The following is a 23,988-nucleotide window of genomic DNA, read 5'->3' as shown; positions in this document are numbered from 1 at the left end:
GGACAGCACTGGAAATTGGACTGAGCAGGAATGGGAATCACATTTGTACTTTTATAGCTGAACGTACAGCATTTTATGCTACTTGAGGAGTCTCCCCATTACAGTAAGGATTTTGGCCATGGGGAGAAGGAGAGAGTGAAAATGCTGTCTCCAGCAAAGTCAATGGTAGAACTTTCACCAAATCAATGGAGCCAATGTTTTATGTGATAAAAAGAAATAACCTGCACTGGATATGAAGAAAGTGAAAATTATTTCATTTCTGAGACAGGTAACCCTGGTGCTTTTCATTTAGTCTAAATGAGAAAAGAAAATTGTAGTGCTCTATTGTTCTGCTCATAACTGATTTTTATTTTTTTTAAACAGTTCACATTCATTTCTTCAACAGGCTTTTAAATTTCATAAGAAGCTTATATGAATTTATGGAGAGTTACTCTAATGAAATAATATGTAAGAAATTATACCTTCTTTAGCTTCAATAACTTCTACAGTAATTGCCTTTTTCCTCTTAAAACCTGTCTCAGTATTTATTTTTTTTTTTTCCAGAATGACCCATGTTATTTACTTTAATAGGGCATTTGGGGTCATAATGCAACAAAACTTTGTCTTACTTTGATTTAAAAAAAAAAAAAAAAAAAAAAGTCACTCCTAGTAGAAAGAGTGAGAAGATTCATCCATGATGGAAAATCTAATCAGCTATGACACACTTAAACATTTAAGTTTCCCTTTACCTTTTCAAATAAAATGAGTGAGAAAGGTTGAAAATTAGAAAAAAGGAAAGGAAAAAAGAATCTTTCACTAAACAGCTGTGTGACCTTGATAATTACAAATATGAATTTATTACAGACAACATTTGAGACAACAGAGCTGTAAAAACTGAACTAAAATTAAGACTAAAGCAAAGAAAATATAACGACATGGGACTACATTCCACCTCTCTAATGAGAAAACATATTTCTATTGGTATGTTACTTACTATTTTAAAAGGTATTTCCAACACTGAAGTCTTCATCTGTTCCTTTATGGTTCTGCTTTCTATATAAGTTTTTTTTTGTTTGTTTTGTTTTTTGTTTTTTTTTAAATAATTCAGAGGTGCTGTCCCAATTTCTTATTTTTTAATCCTGTATTTTTATTGTGTAGAATTAAACAAATACATTTTTTGCCTGTTTTTAAACACAATTCGAGTATTTGTTAATTTTCCCATTTTAGTTATGAATTAGTGCATAGCCTCTTTGGGTCCTTCCTTTTAATATGATCTATCAGCATAATTAATAACATACTTCTTTTGAGGAAAACAGAGGAAGAAGCAAGGAGATGTCCCTCTTACCCTTGAAGTTATGCTAATTTAACTATAGTTTTTGGAAGTGATGTGTAATTTGCTAAATAGTTTTTCAACAAAGTAGTTTGGAAAGGTGATGAAATAAAAAAGTGGGCTGACCTTTCTTTTACTGTCATGATTTACAAACTCATAAAAGTTATTGCTCACCGTCATCACACCAATAATCTCAGCTTCCTGAAGTTTTTATTTCTCACAATTTTTCCTCCTGCAATCTAAAGCAGGATCAGAAGCAGAAAATACACAGCACTGTAACCATACAAATTGTATTATAGTCATGATAAGAGAAAGATTCAACAAGTTGCTGTGTAACATGAGTATCCAGGCAGAAAACAAAAACACATTTGATATTAGTGCAATTTTCAAGCTAATTTCATTTTGAAACACTATACGTCTTAAGAAGAACTACAGTGGTTTGCCAGGGGAGTTTTTTTTTTTTTTGTTTTTTTTTTTTTTTTTTAAAATCAATATACTGTATTTGGTACAACTGGTATTGCAGTTTCTCTATCAGCACCACACAAAGCAACCATTCTTTCAGAAATGGATTTCATAGAATTTATAATGGCCTTAAAATGGCAAAATTTTAACTGCCTAACAGAAGTGAAGTGGAAATAAATAAATAAATCATCTGCTGCCTGAAACCATTCTCACATATAAGAAAATGGTAACAATCACAGACTGAATGGAAATTAATTCCTTAGACTCACCCAGTATATTGAAACTTTTAGCAAAGTAGAAAACAAAAGAAATGTTCAAATATTTGGAAGTGATTCTAAATGGGCCACGTGGGTCATTCAGTACTATGAGTTGGCAAATCTCCTGTGAGAAGGATGGTATCAGCAACCTTATTCCAGGGAACCATGAACCACGTTTAGCGGGCAACAAAGAACTCATCTAGGTACCCAAACCCAAGTAGTTCTAGAAATTGAATACAAGTTTGTAGAGAGCAAAGTCATGATAAAGTTTGCAAAGAAAACCTTGTCACACTTCCACTACAACCAGCAGACCAATGAAAACATATATTATGTCAGAAGAATCCAGAAGGTACCAGCAAAGTTTAAGGCCACCATACAGAATGGAAATGCACTACCTGGCTCAAAGGTCAATTATTAATGCATTTAGAGCCTGATCTGCTGGAACAGTTACAAAGCAATGGATCCTCTTAAACAGACATGGAAAATCTGTAGACCTGAGCCAGACCTGACTTAATTTCTAAATGCACATAGCTACATTGTATTTTCTACATTCATTAAGGGCAAGAGTAAGGTATATAAATAATACGTGGTGCACCACAAGTCTTAGCAAAACATACTCAACACAGAGTAAGTTTGTTCTCACATACAGTGAGCTCGCAGCTGTCAAAAGAATGCAAGTAATGAGTACTGTTATCCACTCATCTAGCAAAGTCCATATTACCTGGAAACACATTGCATCTCTAGATTTCCCTAATTACTATAATATTCCTAAGATTTTTTCAGTTAGCATTTTCTGGTTTGAAGAAGTACAAGACATCTTTCAGCTTTACAAGTAAGAACAGATCCAAAGGTCGATCAAATATTGACTGAAAATGCTGATTTAAACACACATACACAAAATCATTTTCTCTCTTTGAATTTCACATAGGATAACTGACTCAGACAAGATGTCTCTGAGCAAATCTCTCTAAAATGCATTTATGTATGCAAATGTTGGCTCAGCTGTATTCTGTAACCTCCGAGACTGCCTAATATAGAGGGCTTTCTCTGATTCTGTATCCCATATACAGAACTGTAGAATGTAACAAATGACACTATTTATTGTGCATTTCAAAATATCAATTCTATTCTTAGTGTTTGAGTTTACAACTAAAGTCAAGCACTTTTTGCTGTTTTTTTTTTTTTTTTTTTTTTTGACACATTTTACACTTGTGTCACACTAACTTTTTCCTTCGTGCCTTCAGTAAATTGAAAAATATAAAAAATGCAGGAAGCTCTATTATATTGAGCTGTCCTTTGAGAATAAGAAGGTTGCCATACATTTATGTACACAAGGCCCTTTCTAAATATGTAGGAGTTCAAATACCTGTTTCTGCTAAACAAGTTGTCCATTGAGAGCAACAGTAGTAACGGAGTCATATTTTCATAAATATTTCAAGTGTGAAAGATATCAGCTGAGGTCTATTGTCACAAGGTGCTCTGCCTGACCTTCAGTTTTTCACACGATAGCACTGGGTAGTGCTTTCAGCAGAACCAAGTGCTCTCTGTACTGACCTCTAAAGCTTACCATTCCGAAACTGTTCCACTACAAAGCATATTCTTTCCAAACCACTGTCAAACTGCACCACACTACCGTTATTTCCACTTCTTCTTCTTTTTCTCTGCTCTGAAGAGGTGATCATCTATGTTGCCATTCCCTTTTATTCATTTTCAGCTATGCTCTCCAGCTTGCACCACCTTGTCATGATTGTTTGTTTCTCAAATGTGTGTATAGATAAGTTCAGGAAAGCACCTATATGGACAGATGCAGTCAGAGCCAAATTCACACAAAGCCTATGATCCAATGCTCAAGCATGCATTCTAGAAAAATGCAAGCTATTTCTGATTTAGAAGCCTTCTCAGTGAAGTACTGTGCTAAAGCTAACAAGTCCTGCCACTAACCATATCCTTTGTCTTCTGTCTCCAAGAACTATTTTCAGTGTTTACCTGACACAGTCTAGAAGTGGCACTGGATTGGGAAACAGTTAGTTCCATCTCTCGTTTGCCACTGACTTTGAATAAGCCTGATTCCTATCACATTATTTCTCTGCCTTATTCATTTACTATAAACTTTGCAAAGCAGGGAAGCTGTCTTACAGACTGTTTGCAAAGAGCTTCTCCACACAAGCCAATTTTGAACTCTCACAGAAGCAGCAAGCCTATGCTAATATATTAGCATCTGTTTCTATTATTAATATTAGTAAATTTCAAATAATTTGTAATTTTCATAGAGCAAAATTGGGTATCAATATATATTGCATATTTTACCTCCAGAAGACTTGTTAACTAACTTTGTCATTCTTGGACAAGGACAATATTTTTGTAAGCAGCAGTAATCTCTTGTCACCTTTCAATGTTCCTCATACCCAGCCACCTTCTGTTTTTTCCTTTGGTGAATCTGCTATGAATGTGTTTTTCTTTTGCCCTTATGATTGACATTAAAAAAAAAAAAAAACTTAGCATTGTTCTCATATGTTCTAATATCAATTACAGGCCTGTCAGTCTCACGTCAGTGCCTGGTAAAATCATGGAGAAGTTGGTTCTCGGACTTATTGAGGCGCACCTGGGGGACAAAGCAGTCATTGGTCCCAGCCAGCATGGGTTTGTGAAGGGTAGGTCCTGCCTAACTAACCTGATTTCCTTTTATGATAAGATCACCCGTATGGTGGACCAAGGGAAACCAGCTGATGTGATTTTTTTGGACTTCAGCAAGGCTTTTGACACGGTTTCCCATAGGATCCTACTGGACAAAATGTCCACCATACAGCTAAATAAAAACATCATACGATGGGTGAGCAATTGGCTAACGGGCAGGGCCCAAAGGGTTATGGTAAATGGGGCTGTGTCAGGCTGGCGGGCGGTCACCAGTGGGGTCCCTCAAGGCTCCATTTTAGGGCTGGTACTTTTCAATATTTTTATAAACGATCTGGATGTAGGAATAGAGGGTATTTTGAGCAAGTTTGCTGATGACACCAAACTTGGAGGAGTTGTGGACTCAAATGAGGGTGTAAAGGCCTTGCAGAGGGATCTGGACAGGTTGGAGAGCTGGGCGATCACCAACCGCATGAAGTTCAATAAGAGCAAGTGCCAGGTCCTGCACCTGGGACGGGGAAACCCTGGCTGCATGTACAGACTGGGCGATGAGACGCTGGAGAGCTGCCTAGAAGAGAGGGATCTGGGAGCCGTGGTAGACAGCAAGTTGAATATGAGCCAGCAGTGTGCCCTGGCAGCCAGGAGGGCCAATCGTGTCCTGGGGTGCATCAAGCACGGCATCGCTAGTAGGTCAAGGGAGGTGATTGTCCCGCTCTACTCTGCGCTGGTGCGGCCTCACCTCGAGTACTGTGTGCAGTTCTGGGCACCACAGTATAGAAAGGACATGAAACTGTTGGAGAGTGTCCAGAGGAGGGCTACGAAGATGGTGAAAGGCCTTGAGGGGAAGACGTACGAGGAACGGCTGAGGTCACTGGGCCTGTTCAGCCTGGAGAAGAGGAGGCTGAGGGGGGACCTCATCACAGTCTACAACTTCCTCGCAAGGGGTTGTTGAGAGGCAGGAGACCTTTTCTCCATTAACACCAGTGACAGGACCCGCGGGAACGGGGTTAAGCTGAGGCAGGGGAAATTTAGGCTGGACGTCAGGAGGGGGTTCTTCACAGAGAGGGTGGTTGCACACTGGAACAGGCTCCCCAGGGAAGTGGTCACTGCACTGAGCCTGTCTGAATTTAAGAAAAGATTGGACTGTGAACTTAGGCACATGGTCTGAACTTTTGGGTAGACCTGTGCGGTGTCAAGAGTTGGACTTGATGATCCTTAAGGGTCCCTTCCAACTCAGGATATTCTATGATTCTATATACCCATGATAGCTTTCTGAAAGAATTCCTATTTTGAGTCCATATTAATTACTTCTATTCATTCCAAAGTGAACTGTAATCAGCCAGAAGCTCTTCATCATTCTTCAGAATATTTAGCACCCTTAAAGTGACACCATTTACTGTGCAGCTTATTGCTCTACTTCCTTTAAGATCCAAAGTTTTGCATTCTCATTTTTCATCCAGTCATTACCGATATTTTATTACTATAACTTCTCTACTTGCTCCTCAGACAGTAGCAAAGGTACTCATCTCCCCTGTACACAGCTGAATCATAGTCTACTCATCTGAAGTATCAAATTAAATGTCTCCAAATATACTTCACTCCTATCCTTCCCATTTTTTTTAAACTGTTGATATCCAATTACTCACTCATGTAAAGATCTCAACTTGGCGCTTTCTTCCTTATAATTAGTTTTCTTTAATGTTTGTCCAGCCAAGCTTCATTTCTTTTTCATGGCATTCAACTACCATGAAAGATTGTTCCTCTCTCTCCAAACAGGAATAAAAACACAGCTTTCATATTCTCAGTTATGTCTCTGCCTAAGATCTTAAAGTAGCTATCAAGCCAAATCTAGTTGTTCTGTGAGCCGTGAAACCAGTAAAGTTTGCTATCCTGGAGTATTTCCTAGATCCCCATCCCATACTCCTGCAATTATCTCGGGTTTTCCCATGTCCTCTATAATCTCATTAGCTGCAATACTATCAGTTCTCCTTCCTGACCTCTAGATTCTCCTACAGTATCTTGGGTAAGTAAGTTCCAAAGTAATTTACAGAACGTGGAAGGATAAAATGGTCTACCAAGAAATTCCAGGCTACCGTAAAATAACGGTACTCCAAAGTTTCATTTGAGTACAAATCTATGCTCTATTTTTCTTAGCCTTCACACAAATCAGTAGGTCTAGAAAAGAAGAGCTATTTAATTTTCTTGTACGCAATATTAACTCCAAAATTACCGACGCAACATAAATGCCAGCAGTTAGTATTTCACTAGCACACATTTTACCAGCATTCAGCTGCTTATGCAAAAACCCCCCAACTGCCTTCCGTAGGAACTCAAGTACATCTAACCATCTATTGTTCTTCTTCTGTCGACAATTTCTACAGTGAATAGATACAAATACACAAATAAATGGCAGAAAAAAAAATCAAAACACAGAGTAGAATAATTGAGTATCAAGAACAAAAATGTAGTTGATACTTTGCTGATGATATTAATCATTGGGTTATTTAAGGCACTTCAATACACTAGCATGGATTATACCATCTGAAACAGTTTTTAAACTTTCTATCTGCTTTAGAAACCAAAAATCAAAGCAATAATTCTAGGCCCAGTTTATTAATAAAAATTCTTGGCTACATGTATTACTTCTTGAAATTAAGGAAATAATCAGCAGACCCATATATCTGAAAAGCAATTTTTAATTTACTATGGCAAAAGAGCGTACATAGTAGTTGAGAACAAATCTGGTTAAAAGTGAAAAGCTAGGCCCAGTGTGTGTGACATAAAATGGCAGTGACACCAATAACTACAGCTTCCCAGGAAATGCCAAGTGGCTCAGAATCTTCTGACAGAACAAGACACCTAAATCTAGCAAATGACCAAATGACATCTGACTTCAACTTTTTTTTTTTATTATTCTTATATTTTCATACATATTTTTCGCATACAACTGAAACATATTTCAGTTTATGCCATGAATATATGCATCAACACTATTCACGAGTGATGCATTGTAGACTGACAATTCATATTTCTGTAGTTTCTTTTGTGCACTGGAACACCCTAAAACGTTTTGCAAAGCAATAAATATAATCACAGAGAAATAGTGATAGGTCATCAATACAGTAGAGGGTTTCTTTACCCAGACTTATCAGCCATTCTAGGTACTGCAATACTTCTGAAACATGAGTGCCAATTAATCTGAAATATTTCTGCCTGTGAGGGACCTTTTATGTAATCACCTGCACTACTAGAGACTGTGTCTGTACTTTTGAAACAACTGCAGAAGGATAGCAGTTTCATTGTCAATGTTCTCACTCTCTTGAAAGGCCAGTAGGTTTCCCCAAATTCCCGACGTCTTAAATGTGTGATCTTACACTAACCCTGACTGACTGTGCTCTGAAATCCACATACGCTAGTCACAAAATAAACAAAAATATTGATAAAGCAACTGTGGCATCACTGGTAACAGCAGTACAGACAAAAAAGAATAGAAAGTTGAACCTATCTCTCCATGCTTACTAGTGCTCACCATGGACGAGCAGCTCTCTGCATTTATTGAACAGAACAGTCAGCTAACCTTCAGCTGATGAAATTCAGATACCCACTTATAGCCATTCATCCATGCTCCTTGCTGCTCTTAGCTTCACACATTTATGAATTCAGTGTTTTGGAGTATACCTCTGTGGGCTTTTTGATCTGTAACCACCCCTCCAGCAGCATGTTCACCTGCGCATGCGTGCAGCAGCACACACAGCAGCAGCAGCCCTGTAGCTATCCTCCAGGGGTCACAATTGGGTTACAAATTCTATAAAATGTGCTGACTGTGCAGCCTGGTTTGGAGCAATTTATTCACGTCCTTCTTCATTAAGATTCAAATGGAATAAGTAAGATAGAAATTGAACAGATACAGAAATTGTGGCTTGCTTCTGTAGTCAGTAAACATTTATTCACCAGGCACAGCTCGCTCTCATACTCTCTCTCATATTCTTTCTCTTCCCCTATCCTTCCTGCTTGCTGTTTTAATGCATAATTAAGAAGGTCAGAATTAATGAAGCAGTGTGGAGTAAAGTTCAAGGAATCCCCAGGCACTATTTATTCTATTAGATCTCAGGCATGAATGTCAGATTGGCAGCATTAGAGGCAGAGGCAGAAGAGCTGGCAGCAGTCCAGGAGTGAAGCTACCCCGGGAGGCTTACCTGCAGCGTCAAGTCGTTGCTGAGTTCCTTCCCTGCAAAAATCACCCGCAGCTGGTCAGCTGGAACCGCCAGTCGCTGCGCAACCACCTCCTTCAGCTGGAGGATGCTGGCATCCGACCTTAGCTCCACCGGGAAGCCATGGCTGGAGTTGAACCTAACAAACACTAAAAAACAAAACAAAACAAAAATTTTAAAGTGAGCATTTCTTACCACGTACCTGTACTAGCATGACTGTGAAAGGCTTGTTCTTTAGCTTCAGAAAGCATTCACAAGTTTAAGAGAAAAGCTATTAATACTGCAACATATCATTTTGAAAAGACAAACTGTACGGGATTTCCCATCGCAGAACACTTAGTGACCAATAAGCAAAAGCAATGTGGTTCGCCCAGCAGAGTTATAAATTGCAGAGAACAGTCAGAACCAAAAGGGACCCAGCTGGGCAGCAGGCCAAGCAATCACTAATTGGCACAACAGATTTTCGATTAAGCCTTATCCTTAGCAGGCATAGGGCACACACACTTTTTGTGCCCCTTGTGCTCTTCCCCACTGCATGTAACAAATATATGTAAGAAACTGAGTTTTAGAGCTACGATACATTAAATAATACTACAAAAAACTATTCATTGTCACACAGTAAAGCACAATCTCATAAACTGGTTTCCCATAGATATAACTCTATAGAAGATAATGACAAGAGAGAAAAATCACACACCAGCAGGAATGTCTGGGAGCATAGCATTACTCTGTGGTGTTTTCAGAGTTCACTAAAGCATCTGCAGTACATAACTCCTGCCGGCATACACCACACATCCAGTGCAGAAAATCACTACTGCACTAGCCATATCATTTTTAGAGCCGAAGCAACTGGTTTATGCATCCAGATAAGTCTGGCAAATAAACTCATGAGCTTACTGCCATTCAGCTGGCAGAGCTGTTTTTCATAAGAATGCTGAATGAGCTCATTGGGCCCATGATCAGGGGAATGACTACAAGAACTATGAAACAGGAAAAACCTCCCTACATCCATATCAATCACTGGGACTGTATGAACAGTACATCTGAACCCAGTGGACTGCTTCAACCAATAGCTCCACAACCAGAAAGCAAAGGAATTAGGAATATATATCCCCAATATATACATACATGTATATCCCCATCTAGATAGCGGATACCTGAAACCTGAACTGTTTGGGTATTGATCGCAGCACCATTCTTCTTAAAGATTCATTTTCAGTTCCCACTGCAATGCTTTAGCTGAAGATGTTATTCCCTAGAATTTTTGATGACTGACAGAAGCAGAAGTTTCATACAGTTTGAAAAAATAACTATTTTTAAACTGAAAATGTGATCTATGATTTTTCAAACACAAAGATGTACCTCACCACTCCAAAAGTTGTCAAATACTTTGAGCACTTATACTAAGACCATATCTACTACATGTAAGAATATATAATTCTTAAGTGTATATACACTATATTTGAATATAGCTGAGAACGCTGCTGTTGTTTTGTTGAGCAATGAACATTGTATATACTTGCAATTTCATATCTTTAATACAGATTTTGATATACCTGGATAATCTTTAAGGGACAAGTCCATATACCAATAAATATTTCCACAACATTTTAAGTGTTGCATTTAAAAGTACCCTCTTGCTGTACTAAAATACGGGCCAGGATTGCATAATGCTGTGTCAGCAGAGTGCAATGCCTATGCCCTGAAATGTGCTACAGCTTCCTGTATTACATCTTGTTACTGGTCTTGATTTCTATTTAAAGATGTTCTGGAAATAACTGAACTATACAACCCTTACCCTTATATTCAGATCAGTCAGAAAAATCAGTGGATTTTGAATTTTATTTTGGTTGTGGTTTAGAGACTAAAGGATGAATTATAGGACAAGGCGTAGTTCCAATTACTGAACATGTCCCATCTTTTCAGGAACACTCACAATGTTCAACTATAAATAACGCTGCCTTGGCTGGTAGCAAAATATATAGTTAAACCAATGGAGAATACACTTTTATACGCTAAGCTCTAACTATCTATTAGATACGTATACACGTGTATAGATTTATATAGACATGCTCACGTAAACACGTAACGTGCATACATGTGCATCTGCAAGGACTTCTTCCTAACTGGTAAGCAATGCTCTTTTTCTTTAGTCTTATGAAAGTCAGTGCTGTTGGTTTTGGAAATTAAATAAAAAGTTAGCAAGTGCATTGATTCTGCAAATCAAATGTGCTGGTAAGAGGAAAGTGCTTGATAAAAGAAACACAAACAGGCAAAGGAGTATTTAAGTGAATTTTAAAGCACTATTCATTTTCCAAAGACAACATAAATCCAATGCACTTACTGCAAGCATAATTCATGTCTACCACCAACAGCTGCCACCCCATCCCCCACAGAAGTGTATTTTTATTCATCACCAACAGGTACAGTCTCCCAATCCCAGCATGTACAAGGAGGTAGAAGCATCCATCCCACAGTTGTAACACAAACAAGGGGAAAGAAAGGGAAGCAGCACTAACATTTTGCACGCAACAACAAAGATGAGAACTATTCTCCTACAAGCCTGAGGCGCTGACTCAGAAAAATGCAGGAATGCCAAGCTTTGTTTGCTGGAAGGTTCCAATCCACAAACAGTTAATTAACATTACACATTAATTCTATCAAAAAGAATGCCATCCACCAACTCTCCATCCATCAACTCTTTTCAATGCAAAAGCAATGATGGGATCTTTGCTTACCTGCACAGAGCATAAAGAAAACTAAATACAAAACTTTAATCTGCTGAATAAAAACAGAATTTCACCACTATGTTCCAAGCTGCCTTTTAATAATAATAACAATAAAGTTATTTTCTTCCTGGAATTTCAGCTCAATAATTAAATCATCACAATTGAGCTGATACTCTGAACAGCACATGTTACTTGACATCTCAGCTGAAGTTACACAAACCTCTAACACCCCTTCCAAAGCACACAGTCTTTGGAAAGAGCTTGAATTTAAAGTTTGTCTACTGGAAGCTAAATAAATATTGGCTTCACAGAAGATTGGAGAATCTACCTCAATCCTAAAGTTCTGATGGAAATCCAGTAGAAACCCATCAAGTTATTTACATTATCCTACCCCAACTGAAGAAAGGAGGCTCCACTTGGGTCAGGTCTCCTCCTCCCACATCTGTAACCATAAAACTGGTCCAATAAAAGGAAACATTATACTTGGCTGTCATGTCAACACAGAGAATTGCATGGATCCGATTTCTATAAGGATCCAGATATTACCTGGGTGCTTTTGTAAATGTCCCTTAGTACCTCTCTCTTAAATATTTCACTTTGCATCCACACACTTTAAGCACAGGACAATAGTAGCACTGAAAATTAGTAAAATAGAAGTGTATAAACATTTCACTACATCTTCCAGATATCTAAGGTTTACATCTTCATGCAATAACTTCAGTTTTACATTTAATGCATTGGAGGGCATTAATCTGTTTGGAAAGATCAGCAACTAATACATAAATGGAACGTTTTATAAAAAGTAACTTTAAAAGATTGCTAACATCATTTCCCATGTCTTATATAATACACATTTTTCAAGCATGTGCCTACACAGCAAGAAAATTTTTGGCAGAGGGAACACTCTTGGCTCTGGGGACAAGGGCAGAAAGTGCATTTGCACTGAGCAGTGCCTTTCCCCCAGGAAACTGATATGACAAAAATCAGAATATACAGGGTTGCAGGGTAAGTGAAACACATTCAGGTGTGAACAAGATGTATGGGATCATATATAGAGAAATGATGGTCTAGCATGCAGCAGCAGGTTATAACTGCTTAATCAGAATAGAACAAGTTTTCACAGGCAGAGGCTAGTAATTCACGGAAACAGAATCTGGAAGTAAAAATGCTATACTGCAACATATATACATGCACAAACTGGACAGAAAGTGGAGGCATACACACGTAAATATTATGTAGAATAAAAAATCTCAGTTACCAGTTTGGGTAATTTTCAGCACTTTTAGACTTGCTTTCATCTCGGATAAAAGAATTCAAAGTATTTGACCATTTGTGTAACAATTTGTGGTCTTCTTGCTGAACAAGAAGTAATATATGTTAAAATATTTTCATTTCTACAGCACTTCACGGAAGTGTTTCTTTGTTCTTCCTGCTGACTGCCCTCTGCTTGAATTAATGCTGGTGCTACATTCTGAGGGAAATAATCTCAGAAAGATGTGAGTACTATGGTCAAAAGGAATCTATAAGGTACCTTGCTAGTAACTGCCCAGCACTTAGTTTGAAAAAAAAAAAAATGTTCCCTAGGAACTCAGCTGCTTAGCATTTAGTTGATTTGTATTCAGCTGGCTGTAGTAAACAGAAGTTTTAAAACTAAAAATATTTTTAATTTAAATTTTAATTAGGTTATTAAAAGCAATTAATATCATTATCACCTCCACAGTGACTTATATTAATAAATTCAATGTAACAAAACACTTTATTCATGTAAATACAACACGGAAATTCACTAGTTCTCAAACACAGTATTTCTATCCCGAAGACCTCATGTTTCAGAAACAGTCTGATCTATCACTTCACCCACTACCAAAATGGAGTCAGCAACAAGATTCAGCCACTTAAGATACAATATGTTAAATAGAGTTTCCAAACTAAATAATTGTTAGTGAAGGCAACATAAACAAGTAAAAAGGACTGTGACAAAATCTTGCGCAGCTGAAGACAGCACCGCTCCAGGCCACCTGTCCATGCCTTACGCATCCAACCGGGATACCAAAAGAAATGTGCACCTGCATCCCAGCTGTGTCTGTTTACAATTCAGCATATTAGTACAAATTCAATGGGAAATTCAAGTAAATGCACAGATGCAAACTGGATAAGCTCAGACACAAGCACACAGTGGGGAGGAGGTGCTGGGGATCCACAGGATGCCTTGTGAAGCCTGCAAGCAAGCTGGTGGGCAGGCGCCCCTGCCAGGACCACAGCAGGGCATTGCTCAGAGCCCTGCCATTCTGCAGCCTTTCTTTTTGGCAAGTCATACCAAAAGTGCCAGGCTTTAAAAACCATTGTCATCAGTTCTACAGATTTTCCAGTGCTGAATCAAAAAGATAAATATTGCACGCTTCTAACAAGTGGAGTCCCAGGTGCCTCCAAACTGCAAAGGCAGTCCCAATATACAGAACCAAAGAAACTGAACGGTGTACCAAGAGTGGAAAAGGTTGTCAATGTTTTTACACTGCTAAATACGAAGCATAATTTTCAGTTTTGACATAAAATAGACAATTCTTTTTCTTCCTTAATCAACAATCTTGCTTTCCCACACACCAAACAAGCTATAATCTACAAGGGATAAGCAGAAGCAAGAGAATGTACTCATTTAAATTTTGAGGTCTTAGTACTTATTGCTGAGCAATGACATTGTGTCCATGATAGTTATGACAGCTCCAAATATTCCTTGTTCTGCTTTCTTTCTAGGGGCAAAAAGAGTATAACCAAGGTTTAACCCAAGGACAACATGAAATATGTGAAGCTATTTTTTTCCAGAGCCCTTTTCCTCCTAAAGTCAGATGACAAGATCTTTAAAATATATTTTCCTAAGAATGAAAAAACTGTCTTGTGACATTATCTGTCTGTGGTGATCAGTTCCTTTTTGGCTCAGCACATGACTTGAGAACACGGCCCTTCATAGCTCAAAACCTACATATAGACTATCTCACGTGAGAATATGAGCCCTTCCTTTTCAATATAGATTTTAAATTATTCCCATAAACTGGGATTAGTAGTTTATTCATTACAACTAAGCAGCTTAGTGTAGATAAAAAACAGGAAGCACAGAGCAGGTAAATAACAGAAGAGAAGGTAGAAATGAGGATAATGTAAAATCCTCACCACCTGCTAGAGCAGTCCCTGCTGCCAACCCCTCCGCTTCAGTACAACTGGGAATTACCTCTTGAGGAACAGGCTGAAAGCAGCTGTACCATTTCATTACATAAAATAGAAACATTTTTTTTCAGATGCTTGGGGCTCTTGCATCCTCTAACAAATGGCAAGATGCTGTTTTATTATTTTAATATTTATATTTAAAGAAAATAAGATACTTTTGAAGGCACCTGATAAACCTGGAATTAATACCAATTGCTGCTTCAAATTTCTACAGTCTGAATTATGGAAATACTACTGTAGTATAGATGTAGTGTGAGAAACTAGCAGCAGAACGCAATATAATGTGATAGCAGTAAATCTTGTTCCACAACTTTTTATTATTTCCTGGTTTTCAGTGTGCCAAGGGAATTGCAAGAAGGGAAAGAAGTAAAGCAAAAGATTAAAGAGCAGCAAAAAAGGAAAACAGAGGAGTTGGGGAGACTGTGCAAGCTGAAGTCAGGACTGTGACGGAAAAGCTCAGACTTGTGACAGGTTTTTATTAAACAGCCAGTCAGCACCTGTTACTGAAAGTCCACATAAATGGTTAAATGATTCTGTGCGAAGATCTTTGAAGAGTATTCCTGCAGCATCTCCAGCAGCCTGGACCTGCTCGCAGCCTTCTTTGTAGATTTGTGTCAGTTCTGTGTCAGAACAGGAGACCTTCCCAGCACTTGCTGTTCCCAGGAACACTAAGGAGCAGGGAGGTTCACTCACAGACATTTTAAATTTCTGCCCTACTTCCACTACATCAAATCCTGCTTTGGAGTCTGCTGTCACTTCCGTAAAGTTCAGGCTACCTGACTTTCCTAATTTTGTTCTTAACATATGTATATAATAAAATTAAATCTCATCATTAGAGTAACCAGTCCCTTAGGAATCTGTGTAGTCACAGATACCTTTCGTCAGTTAGCAAAAATACCTTCATTTCTCTCCAGGAAAACTCTCAAACAGATGTCTTTTCATCAAAAAGTTGCCAAAATTCTGACAAATTGGAGAAAACTCAAGATAGTAAGATCCAGGTACTCGATGTCCTTCCACTGATCATACTGCCAGCGATTCCCCTCTGTAAAGAGGGAAATCTAGCTGGAGAACCTCTGTGTACACAAGGAGTGAGACAGTATCTTAGTGATTTCACATATTTCATCTGTGGCTGAATATCAACACCTGCACCTGCCCTGAGACTAGCAGGTTGCCAATATTGCAGATATTGATGAATTGGTATGATGATTTCCTGGCAAAATGCCCTGCTGTGTATTTTGTACCAGGTCTGGTAATTGCAGACTGACAGGTATATGCAACAAAGTTAACCACAACTTAATGAGTTAACATTCATTGCTGAGCCATGATAACTGGCTACATTAGGCCTCCTCGATCATTGCAACTGTAAAATAAAACACATTAACGTAAGCCAACTTCACAGCCACAGCAGAAAAAGAGCCTACACAGGCAATAAGGAGCAACTCATTAAGCTAAAGTAATTTGGTTGCTTCTGATCATTTGTAAATTACCTTCACCTAACAAATGATTTTATGATGTAGTCACACATAGAGAACAAGGCAGTAATCTAATATAAACAATATCTATAAAACCCCATCCTTAGTGAGGTTATTCATCTCCTTAGTAAAGGATAAACTGTCTCATAGAAACATCTTTACTTCAAGCTACTACTAAATGAATATCATAAAAAAAAAGTTCCTTGATTAGTAACTCAATGTTTTAGATTAGATTTCTGTTTTATATCCTTTTTAAATAAAAACCATGATTGACATTTATTCAAACAACTATTTATCACAGAAAGCAACACAGCAGTATTCATAACTGCTATATTCATACCTCATGGCAGTTTTCGACAAAATCATGAACAGCATGGAAAGGGTGATTAGGGATTGGGCAGTCACTTCTGTTGCAAGTTTTAGAGGGCATCAAGCCAAACTGGTAGAAACTAGTTCAAAAAAGACAATGTTGCAATGAATTGCACCAGAGAAGTAGTAGATGCAATAACTTGGGCTCAATGGGAGAAAAGAAACTGATTGACATATTCTATATGAATAAACTCTCAGTAAACTCTCTACTGAAAAGAACAGGGTAACATATACTAGTAAGAAATAGTTCACATGTAGGTTTCTATCTTGAAGGGCCAGATCTTCAAGTCATGTGCTGAGCCAAAGAGGAGCTTACCACTGCAAGGCCAGTAAAATAAATAAATACCAGTACAAGGCTTCCCCCAACACCACACCTTTTTTTACAGAAAATACTTTGTAAGGCTTCTGTCATTAAGTTAAAAATAGTTGTGAGCCATGAGAATATAGGGAGACGTATGACCTATTCACATATAGGCATATCACTTTCCCTACTCTCTTTCTTGAGGCCACTGCTTATGGTCACTGTCAGATACAACAATGAATTGGGTTAAACAGACTCTGGAGTACTATGGCAGCTCTTCTGTAGATGTCATGGACTTGCATTTCCAGACATGTCCTGCATACAATGTAACAATGAGTGAAATCCAGCAAGTAGGCAGGTTAACAGCCTCCCATCTCTTCCACACTACCAAGTAATCCAAACCCAGTACAGACACAATTCAAAAAGAGACTCCTTTCTGCTAGAACTATGTGTGCACATGCTATTGCTTTCTTATATTGCAGTGACAAAAAAATTTAAACTCAGCAATTCCCACAGTAACCTAATTTTGTTCGAGGAATTATGCCTTTTAATCCAAAGGACAAGGTAAATTATGTCCAGTGAATTATTTCCTGTGAATAATTCACTGGTTTTACTGTACCCAAATTTTCTTTAAAGTTTGAGTTATCTATGCATTCCTCAACACTACAATTATGTTAGTATTTCCTTAAAAAGTCTCTTTAAAATGTTATTTTCCTAGCTATTTTTGTCCTGATTTACTGGCTGCTTAGATCAGCACAAAGCTGTATCAAGGAAGTTCATGGCAGAAATCAACCTACACTCATGTTTCATTTTAAATAGACGCATACTGTTCTTTAATGTGCTTGGATATGGGTAAGAGTCTTTAAACTCTACATATTTCCAGCTATATGTTACAGCTGTCTGTATTAATAAGAAGTATTACATTTAAAAATAAAGTGTATACTCTTGCAGCTTTTAAATTACCCGTCCTGTGGAAGAATGGACCTATATTTTTGCAAAGACTGCATGAGTTCAATGAAAGTCATAAGAGGGTCAGAAAAACGCAAGTAGGACTTGTAATATACTGCAATAGCTTTAAGGATGTAAGAGGGACTGCAAGGTGGCAACTGCAATAATGAGATTTCACTCTTTTAACAGTTATGCTCATTTGCAGTTCCCCAGGAAATTCAACACATTTGTCTTATAGTGTCTACATTCCGTTAGATACTAGAAGCATTACTTGACAGCTGAAGATCCACTAACACGATGTATGCTAAATGTGGCAGCTGTCATACTTCACTAAGAAAGGAGCTTTCCAATCTCATGAAGTTTGTTAGCTGTTCACTATAGGACAAAGGAGCATCAGCATTCATATTACAAATATTAAAATATGTATCTGTGCCATTTTTGTCCATAACATGGAATGGATGCATAAAAGCAGATTAGTTCCATATATAAAAAAGACCAGAAATCCAAGAAAAAACATATATGCCTGCCCTCTACCTATATGAAACTCTTTATGTTCACTTTGTTTAATTTCTACAAGAGCTACTACAAATAAAGTCAAAACTGAAGGGAATAAAAGTTGTCACAGTGCAGGCCATGGTTATCCCAACACATGGTTACATATGATATAGTCAAGTGTCTTGCATCGAAGGAAAGAAACAGAATAGTGATTATTCCTCCAGCATTTATGCATCCTTTTTTTTTTTTTTTTTTTTTTCCCCCATGTCTAATTTTCTTTGCTTTTACTCATTCTATTTGTGGGTATTTCAGTACCATTACAATCACATTTTCATTTGTTTTAGAAGATACACAAGTGACATTACAGTTCAATCACTGAGCACTCAATTTTAAAACTACTTTTTATAGCCCTCTTCTTAAGCATCTTCACGATTAACGTGTTTTACTAAACGTTATCCCTCCAAGTAGAAAAGTAAGCTTCAATACAGTCATAGCCCTGCTCATCACCTTTAAATGGCGACCCAACTCTACTTCCTCATGCACTTCTTTCCTTTCAAACCATAGGCAAAACCTCACTTTCTCTCCCCATCCCAGACCAGTCTTCCCAACTACAGAGTTACTGTAACAGCAGTAGATGACCTACAAGGATGATTGCTCTGCAGAAGATCTTGGGAAGACACTATCAAGGCCCTAGAGGCACCACTAGTCCCAACTGTTCCTGCCTGGCTTCTCCCATGGCCTCCCTCACACTGCCCATGACCAGGACCTCTGGAGTCATCCCACCCCTAGAGCCATCAGAGATGGTGGCAGTGCCCCTGCCCACGCAAAGCTCTTGCTGTTCCCACCTGAGCTTCCAGATGAACAGGACTTGTTCTGCCACCATGCCTGTCCTTCACCACACACATGGCCTCACTCACCTGCTGTAGGGCTGCACTTCTTCCTGGGGCTGCTCTGCTCCCATGGAGCAGTGCCGATATGGCTGCTCCTAAGAAAAGCCACACGGTAATAAAAAGCAAGAACTCTTCAGTCACAGAAAAACTGGGAACCTCAAAACAACCTCTAAGACCCCACCTATGTGGAGAGAGACTGAGCACACTGCTGGTGGCAGCTGGCTCCTGTTTCTTAATCAAGATGTAATGGGGACCAGGTGGGTGTGGGCAAGCCCAGGCTGGCACAAGGGACACACTGCCCTTGAAGGTAATGGCACAGCTGAACTCTTCTGCTGCCTTGGTAGGGATGGGAAGTGATGGTGTGACAGGAGACCTGGTTAAATCTCAACTCTCAGGCCCTGCTGGAGCTGGGCAGCCCACAGCCTAGGGCCTCAGTGCAAAGAAAGGTCCCTGCTGACTGCCCAAGGCCAGTGGCCGTGACGTGCAGCCTAACTGTAGTGTCTACTGCTCTCCATTTGAAGTCTTTTGGTGTGATTTCCAAAACTGCTGGCATGTGAAACATTGAGAACAGGATGAAACACATCAGTGTAACAGACTGCTCAGCAAAATGATACCTGCTCAGCTGGAGACTCTCCTGAAAATGCCAGGATGTCTCTCCTGGACTCCCAGTGGCTTCCAGCAGCAGGACTGCCCATAGCCAGCAGGCCTGGGCTGCCTCCCTTCTGTGTAGCCAAGCATAGGGCTCTCCAAAAACCAGACACTTCACCACTGTGTGAGACACAACCTCTGGCTCCACAGCACTTGGCTCCCCACCTGTGCTGCGGTTTGCAGGGCCACCCACTGCCTGCATCCCTAACATGGACAGAACATGATGGCTGCTGCTTACCTCACAGCTCCCCACAGCCTGCTGTGACTTAACAGTTTGCATTATGGTGAACTGTTAATGGTTTTGATCCTATTAACATTTGAAAAATGTGTTTTGTTCCAGAACGTACATCACTTTTGTAGCAGCTTGAAATTCATCCTAATGGTTATTTTTATTCTCTGACAGGTCTAAGTTAAATTCTCTAGTCAAAATTATACCCCCAATTTCTGGTTAAAAATCCCATGTAATTACTCTAGCTTTAACAAAAATATCTTACATAATTTCTGTTATGATAGTAAGAAATAACCCTTTAACTTAAGAGACCTATAAAATGATGAATCATCCAAAAAAAATCTAATTATAGAATAGAAACTTGCATCCATTTTCTTTTTCAAATTAGTTTACAAAAAACAAACAAACAAACAAAACAAACAAACAAAAACTTTCTTTAGCTAAATTTGAAGATTGACCATATATAATGCTATATAACCATATATAATTTACAAAGGATAATTTTGTCCCTTTCAAGTTTTTCAAAATTCTTCCTTTTTGTTTTTTTTTTTTTGTTTGTTTTTTTTGTTTTAAATATATCCTTTTGCTATCTAGCTCTCACTTAAATTCCTACATTAAATACCTCTTAGAGTAGATTCTAAGTCCCTGACACAAGAAAATATGCAGCAACCACTGTTGTCAGGCATAAACACGTGGCCTGAACTGACTGCCAAAAATAGTCTATCATTCCTACTGTAAAACTGCTAGTTAGCTGGAAAAAAGAAACACATTTCAAATACCCCAGTGTTATACCAAAATTATATGAACTCAGCATGTTCTCTGAGCATAAAGAAATTAATTGCACCTATTCAAAATATACTGTGTACTGTCATTTATAATCACCTCTTCATTATATTAAGTGTATAAAAGTAGGTGTGCATATGTATATACATATAAAATCCCCATTTCAGAATGTTGTCATTTTTGTACAAAGTGAAATCCTTATTCACTGAGAAGACTTAGACATGAACTTGCTGAGTAGGATGAGAGCAGGAACTACAGCACTCAGCTAACAACAAAAAAAATGCTTACTGAACTTACTGATCATATACTATTATAAATATGAAAAATGAATTACTCCAAATCATACAGAAATGCCAAAATACAGAAGGCCTCAGATTAATAAATGGTGATGTATATAGTACATCAGCCGAATACAATGGGACAAAAAATGGCAAAACATTGCAGATACTGTAAAAGAAAGGCTTCTATTTTCTTTCTTTTCTTTTTTTTTTCTTTCCTTTTTTTTTTTTTTTTTGAATCACCACCAAGCACAGCTAAAGCACATTGTGTTACAGATTATATATTACAGATATGCGTACCAAATAGTGAAGATCATGTGAAGCTATGCTCTGCCACAACTTTAGGGTGTTTCCTGGTACTTTACCTCTGCCGATCTCTTTTGCTGGATTTACTTTTAATATTCCACACATCAGTGACTTTGAAGAAGATGTTTTCTGCCTTTCTGTGTCAGATACAGGTCAATAGCAGATATGAAATCAGATATTTCAAGGCCTGCAGACCTATAATTTCAAGATATATTTCACTAGAAAGCTAGGAAGCTATAGGTTTTGATATTAAAGTCTAAGATGACTATATAAAGTAATTTCATCATTAAAAAGGAGTCCTCAGAATCTGAAGTTTTAGTTTATTGCCATGATAGATCAAAATACCTTATATATAAGAATAATTAGACTACTGTATCTAGCTCAGGCCATAATCCCCCTGGAAAAGTACATTTCTATTGGCAAATGCAATGTACCAAAGCCAAAGGTTTTGTTGGTATGTATGATTTAATGAGCACTAGATAAAGAAAATTGTTTAAAAGATTTGCTTTGACAAAAGCAAGATCTGCACAAATTAAAATGTGACACAACAGCTGAGTTGATAATGATAGGATAAATCAGTTTCTCCTTGCTGAAATAAAACATTATTTAAAACATTTTTAAGTTAAAATATCACTTTCATTTTTTCTTAGATTGCATTTTAGATTCCCCCCCTACCCCCCAAAAAAAGCACTTTTTCCTCTTAATAATGAGGTTACAATTTATGAACGAGCAGAACTATAAATCTACATTTGATGATGTGTGATTCTTTGAGCTGTTTTCTGCCATACATTGGAAAAGCTGAAGCTTAGAAGGAAGGCAGTAAGAACAGGCTTCATCTAGCCTTTGAGTACTTTGTACAGTACTACCAGCATGTATCTACATTGTACAGTTCCACAAATTCTCTTGCAAAAATCTTGTTTTGCATGCATTACTTCCGTAAGTGGAAGACAGAAATGCACCACCATTCCTGTGAGGCATATGAGGAAAAATACAGTTTGAAACGAGAGAATCTATCTTAATTTTGTTTGATTTTAAACACTGATTGTTTTGAGAGTCTTTTAGCTCTCTAAAGAAAATGGTGTAGGCTAATATTAAGTTATTATTTTGGGCCATATGTTTTGTTTCCATTGTTCCTGTTGTCAGGAGAAATGAGGCTAAAAGAGCAATGTAGTCTTCTATAGGATTTTCAAACACTATTTTGGGGCCTGAAATAACAGGCAGTCATTTTTGCTGAAGGCAATTTTTTTTATTCTAACTCTGAATATCCCTATAAGAAGATCCATCTCAATTTCATGAACACCTCAACACTTCTCAAGATTTCTTTCTGATAAAAACAGGCACACAGCTGCAACCAATCACTCCCTGTGCCAGTGCATTTGTCAATTAGTTGTAAGGAAATTTCCTAGCACATAAGGCTTAGTTTATGATCAGCCGGGAAATTATGTTCTATTATGCATTTTTTTTCTGGTCTGTGATTGACTGTACATCAAAGGGCCACTCAATGGCAGCCACCAATACTTGTTAAGGTAAAAATAGTTTCATAAAAGCAGATGGTGAAAGCAAGACACCAGTAGATCAGAAATACAGGCTATAGTATACATTCTACGAGGTTTCTAGAAATAAAAAGGAAGGATTTTAACACATAGTGTTCCTTTGCTGTGTACTGACATTACAAACTGTATGGTGTTTTCAGATATGGTGGAAGTTTGCCAAGTTCTCCTGATAAAAATTTTCCCTTCCACCGTATTTATAGAGGTCTGGACATAAGCAATTTTATACACATAAATAGCTATTTTTTTCTGTAGCATATGCTCTGTACAGAGGTTCTCTCAATATGTGAAGTTATGCATATGAATAATTCTGTATACAAATACATTTATTGAGCTCGATGAGACTTGGAAGATTTTACAATGTTTAGGGATAAAATGATTCTGATATATACATAACAATAATTTTAATACATCCATATTAGTGATATACTTTTTTAACATTGTATGAACTCAGTTATTTATGAATGTAGAGAAACTGAACTGTATCAACTTAGGCAACTGATATATGTGAAACCAGAATAAAATCAGATCAAGACTTATTTTAATAAAGCCATAAAAATGTTAAGCCAATCATACAGCTAAAACCACACCTTTGTAATGGCATGTGTGAGCTCTGAATAGTGATAGGCATTAAACCTGAGCTACCATGGAAATCTAAAGGGCAAAAAAAAATTACAGAAACAGGTAATTTGGTTAGATGCTTAGAAATGTATTTAGAGAAACTTGCCAGTAAAATTAAATTAGTTCTGGAAGAGTAAGAATTCTGAACAAAAATTGATACATGCAAAAGAATTTGAGACATGGCTTATTTATGATACTACATATGGAGGTAATTGCAAAATTGTGAACATTTATCACCAGATAGATGAAATGCTCCTTTTCCTTCTTGAAAAAAAAAAAA

General features: G+C 37.8%; 1 protein-coding gene across 1 annotated transcript in view; it reads right to left on the bottom strand.

Annotated features, from left to right (window-relative positions):
* Window positions 1–20,143, bottom strand: part of PRKN (parkin RBR E3 ubiquitin protein ligase) — a 639,177-nt gene extending 619,034 nt beyond the window's left edge. The window contains exons 1-3 of the mRNA XM_032183870.1: window positions 19,908–20,143; window positions 19,321–19,388; window positions 8,856–9,019 (exon numbers count right to left, since the gene is read on the bottom strand). Coding sequence (XP_032039761.1) covers window positions 8,856–9,019; window positions 19,321–19,388; window positions 19,908–20,143 — 468 coding nt within the window. The remainder of the gene's footprint in view (window positions 1–8,855; window positions 9,020–19,320; window positions 19,389–19,907) is intronic.
* Between the last annotated feature and the right edge of the window lie 3,845 nt (window positions 20,144–23,988).

This window comes from Aythya fuligula, chromosome 3 (assembly GCF_009819795.1).
Source record: "Aythya fuligula isolate bAytFul2 chromosome 3, bAytFul2.pri, whole genome shotgun sequence".
NCBI classification, from domain to species: domain Eukaryota; kingdom Metazoa; phylum Chordata; class Aves; order Anseriformes; family Anatidae; genus Aythya; species Aythya fuligula.
The sequence above is the reverse complement of the archived record's forward strand: the minus strand, read 5'-3'. Positions and strand labels throughout refer to the sequence as shown.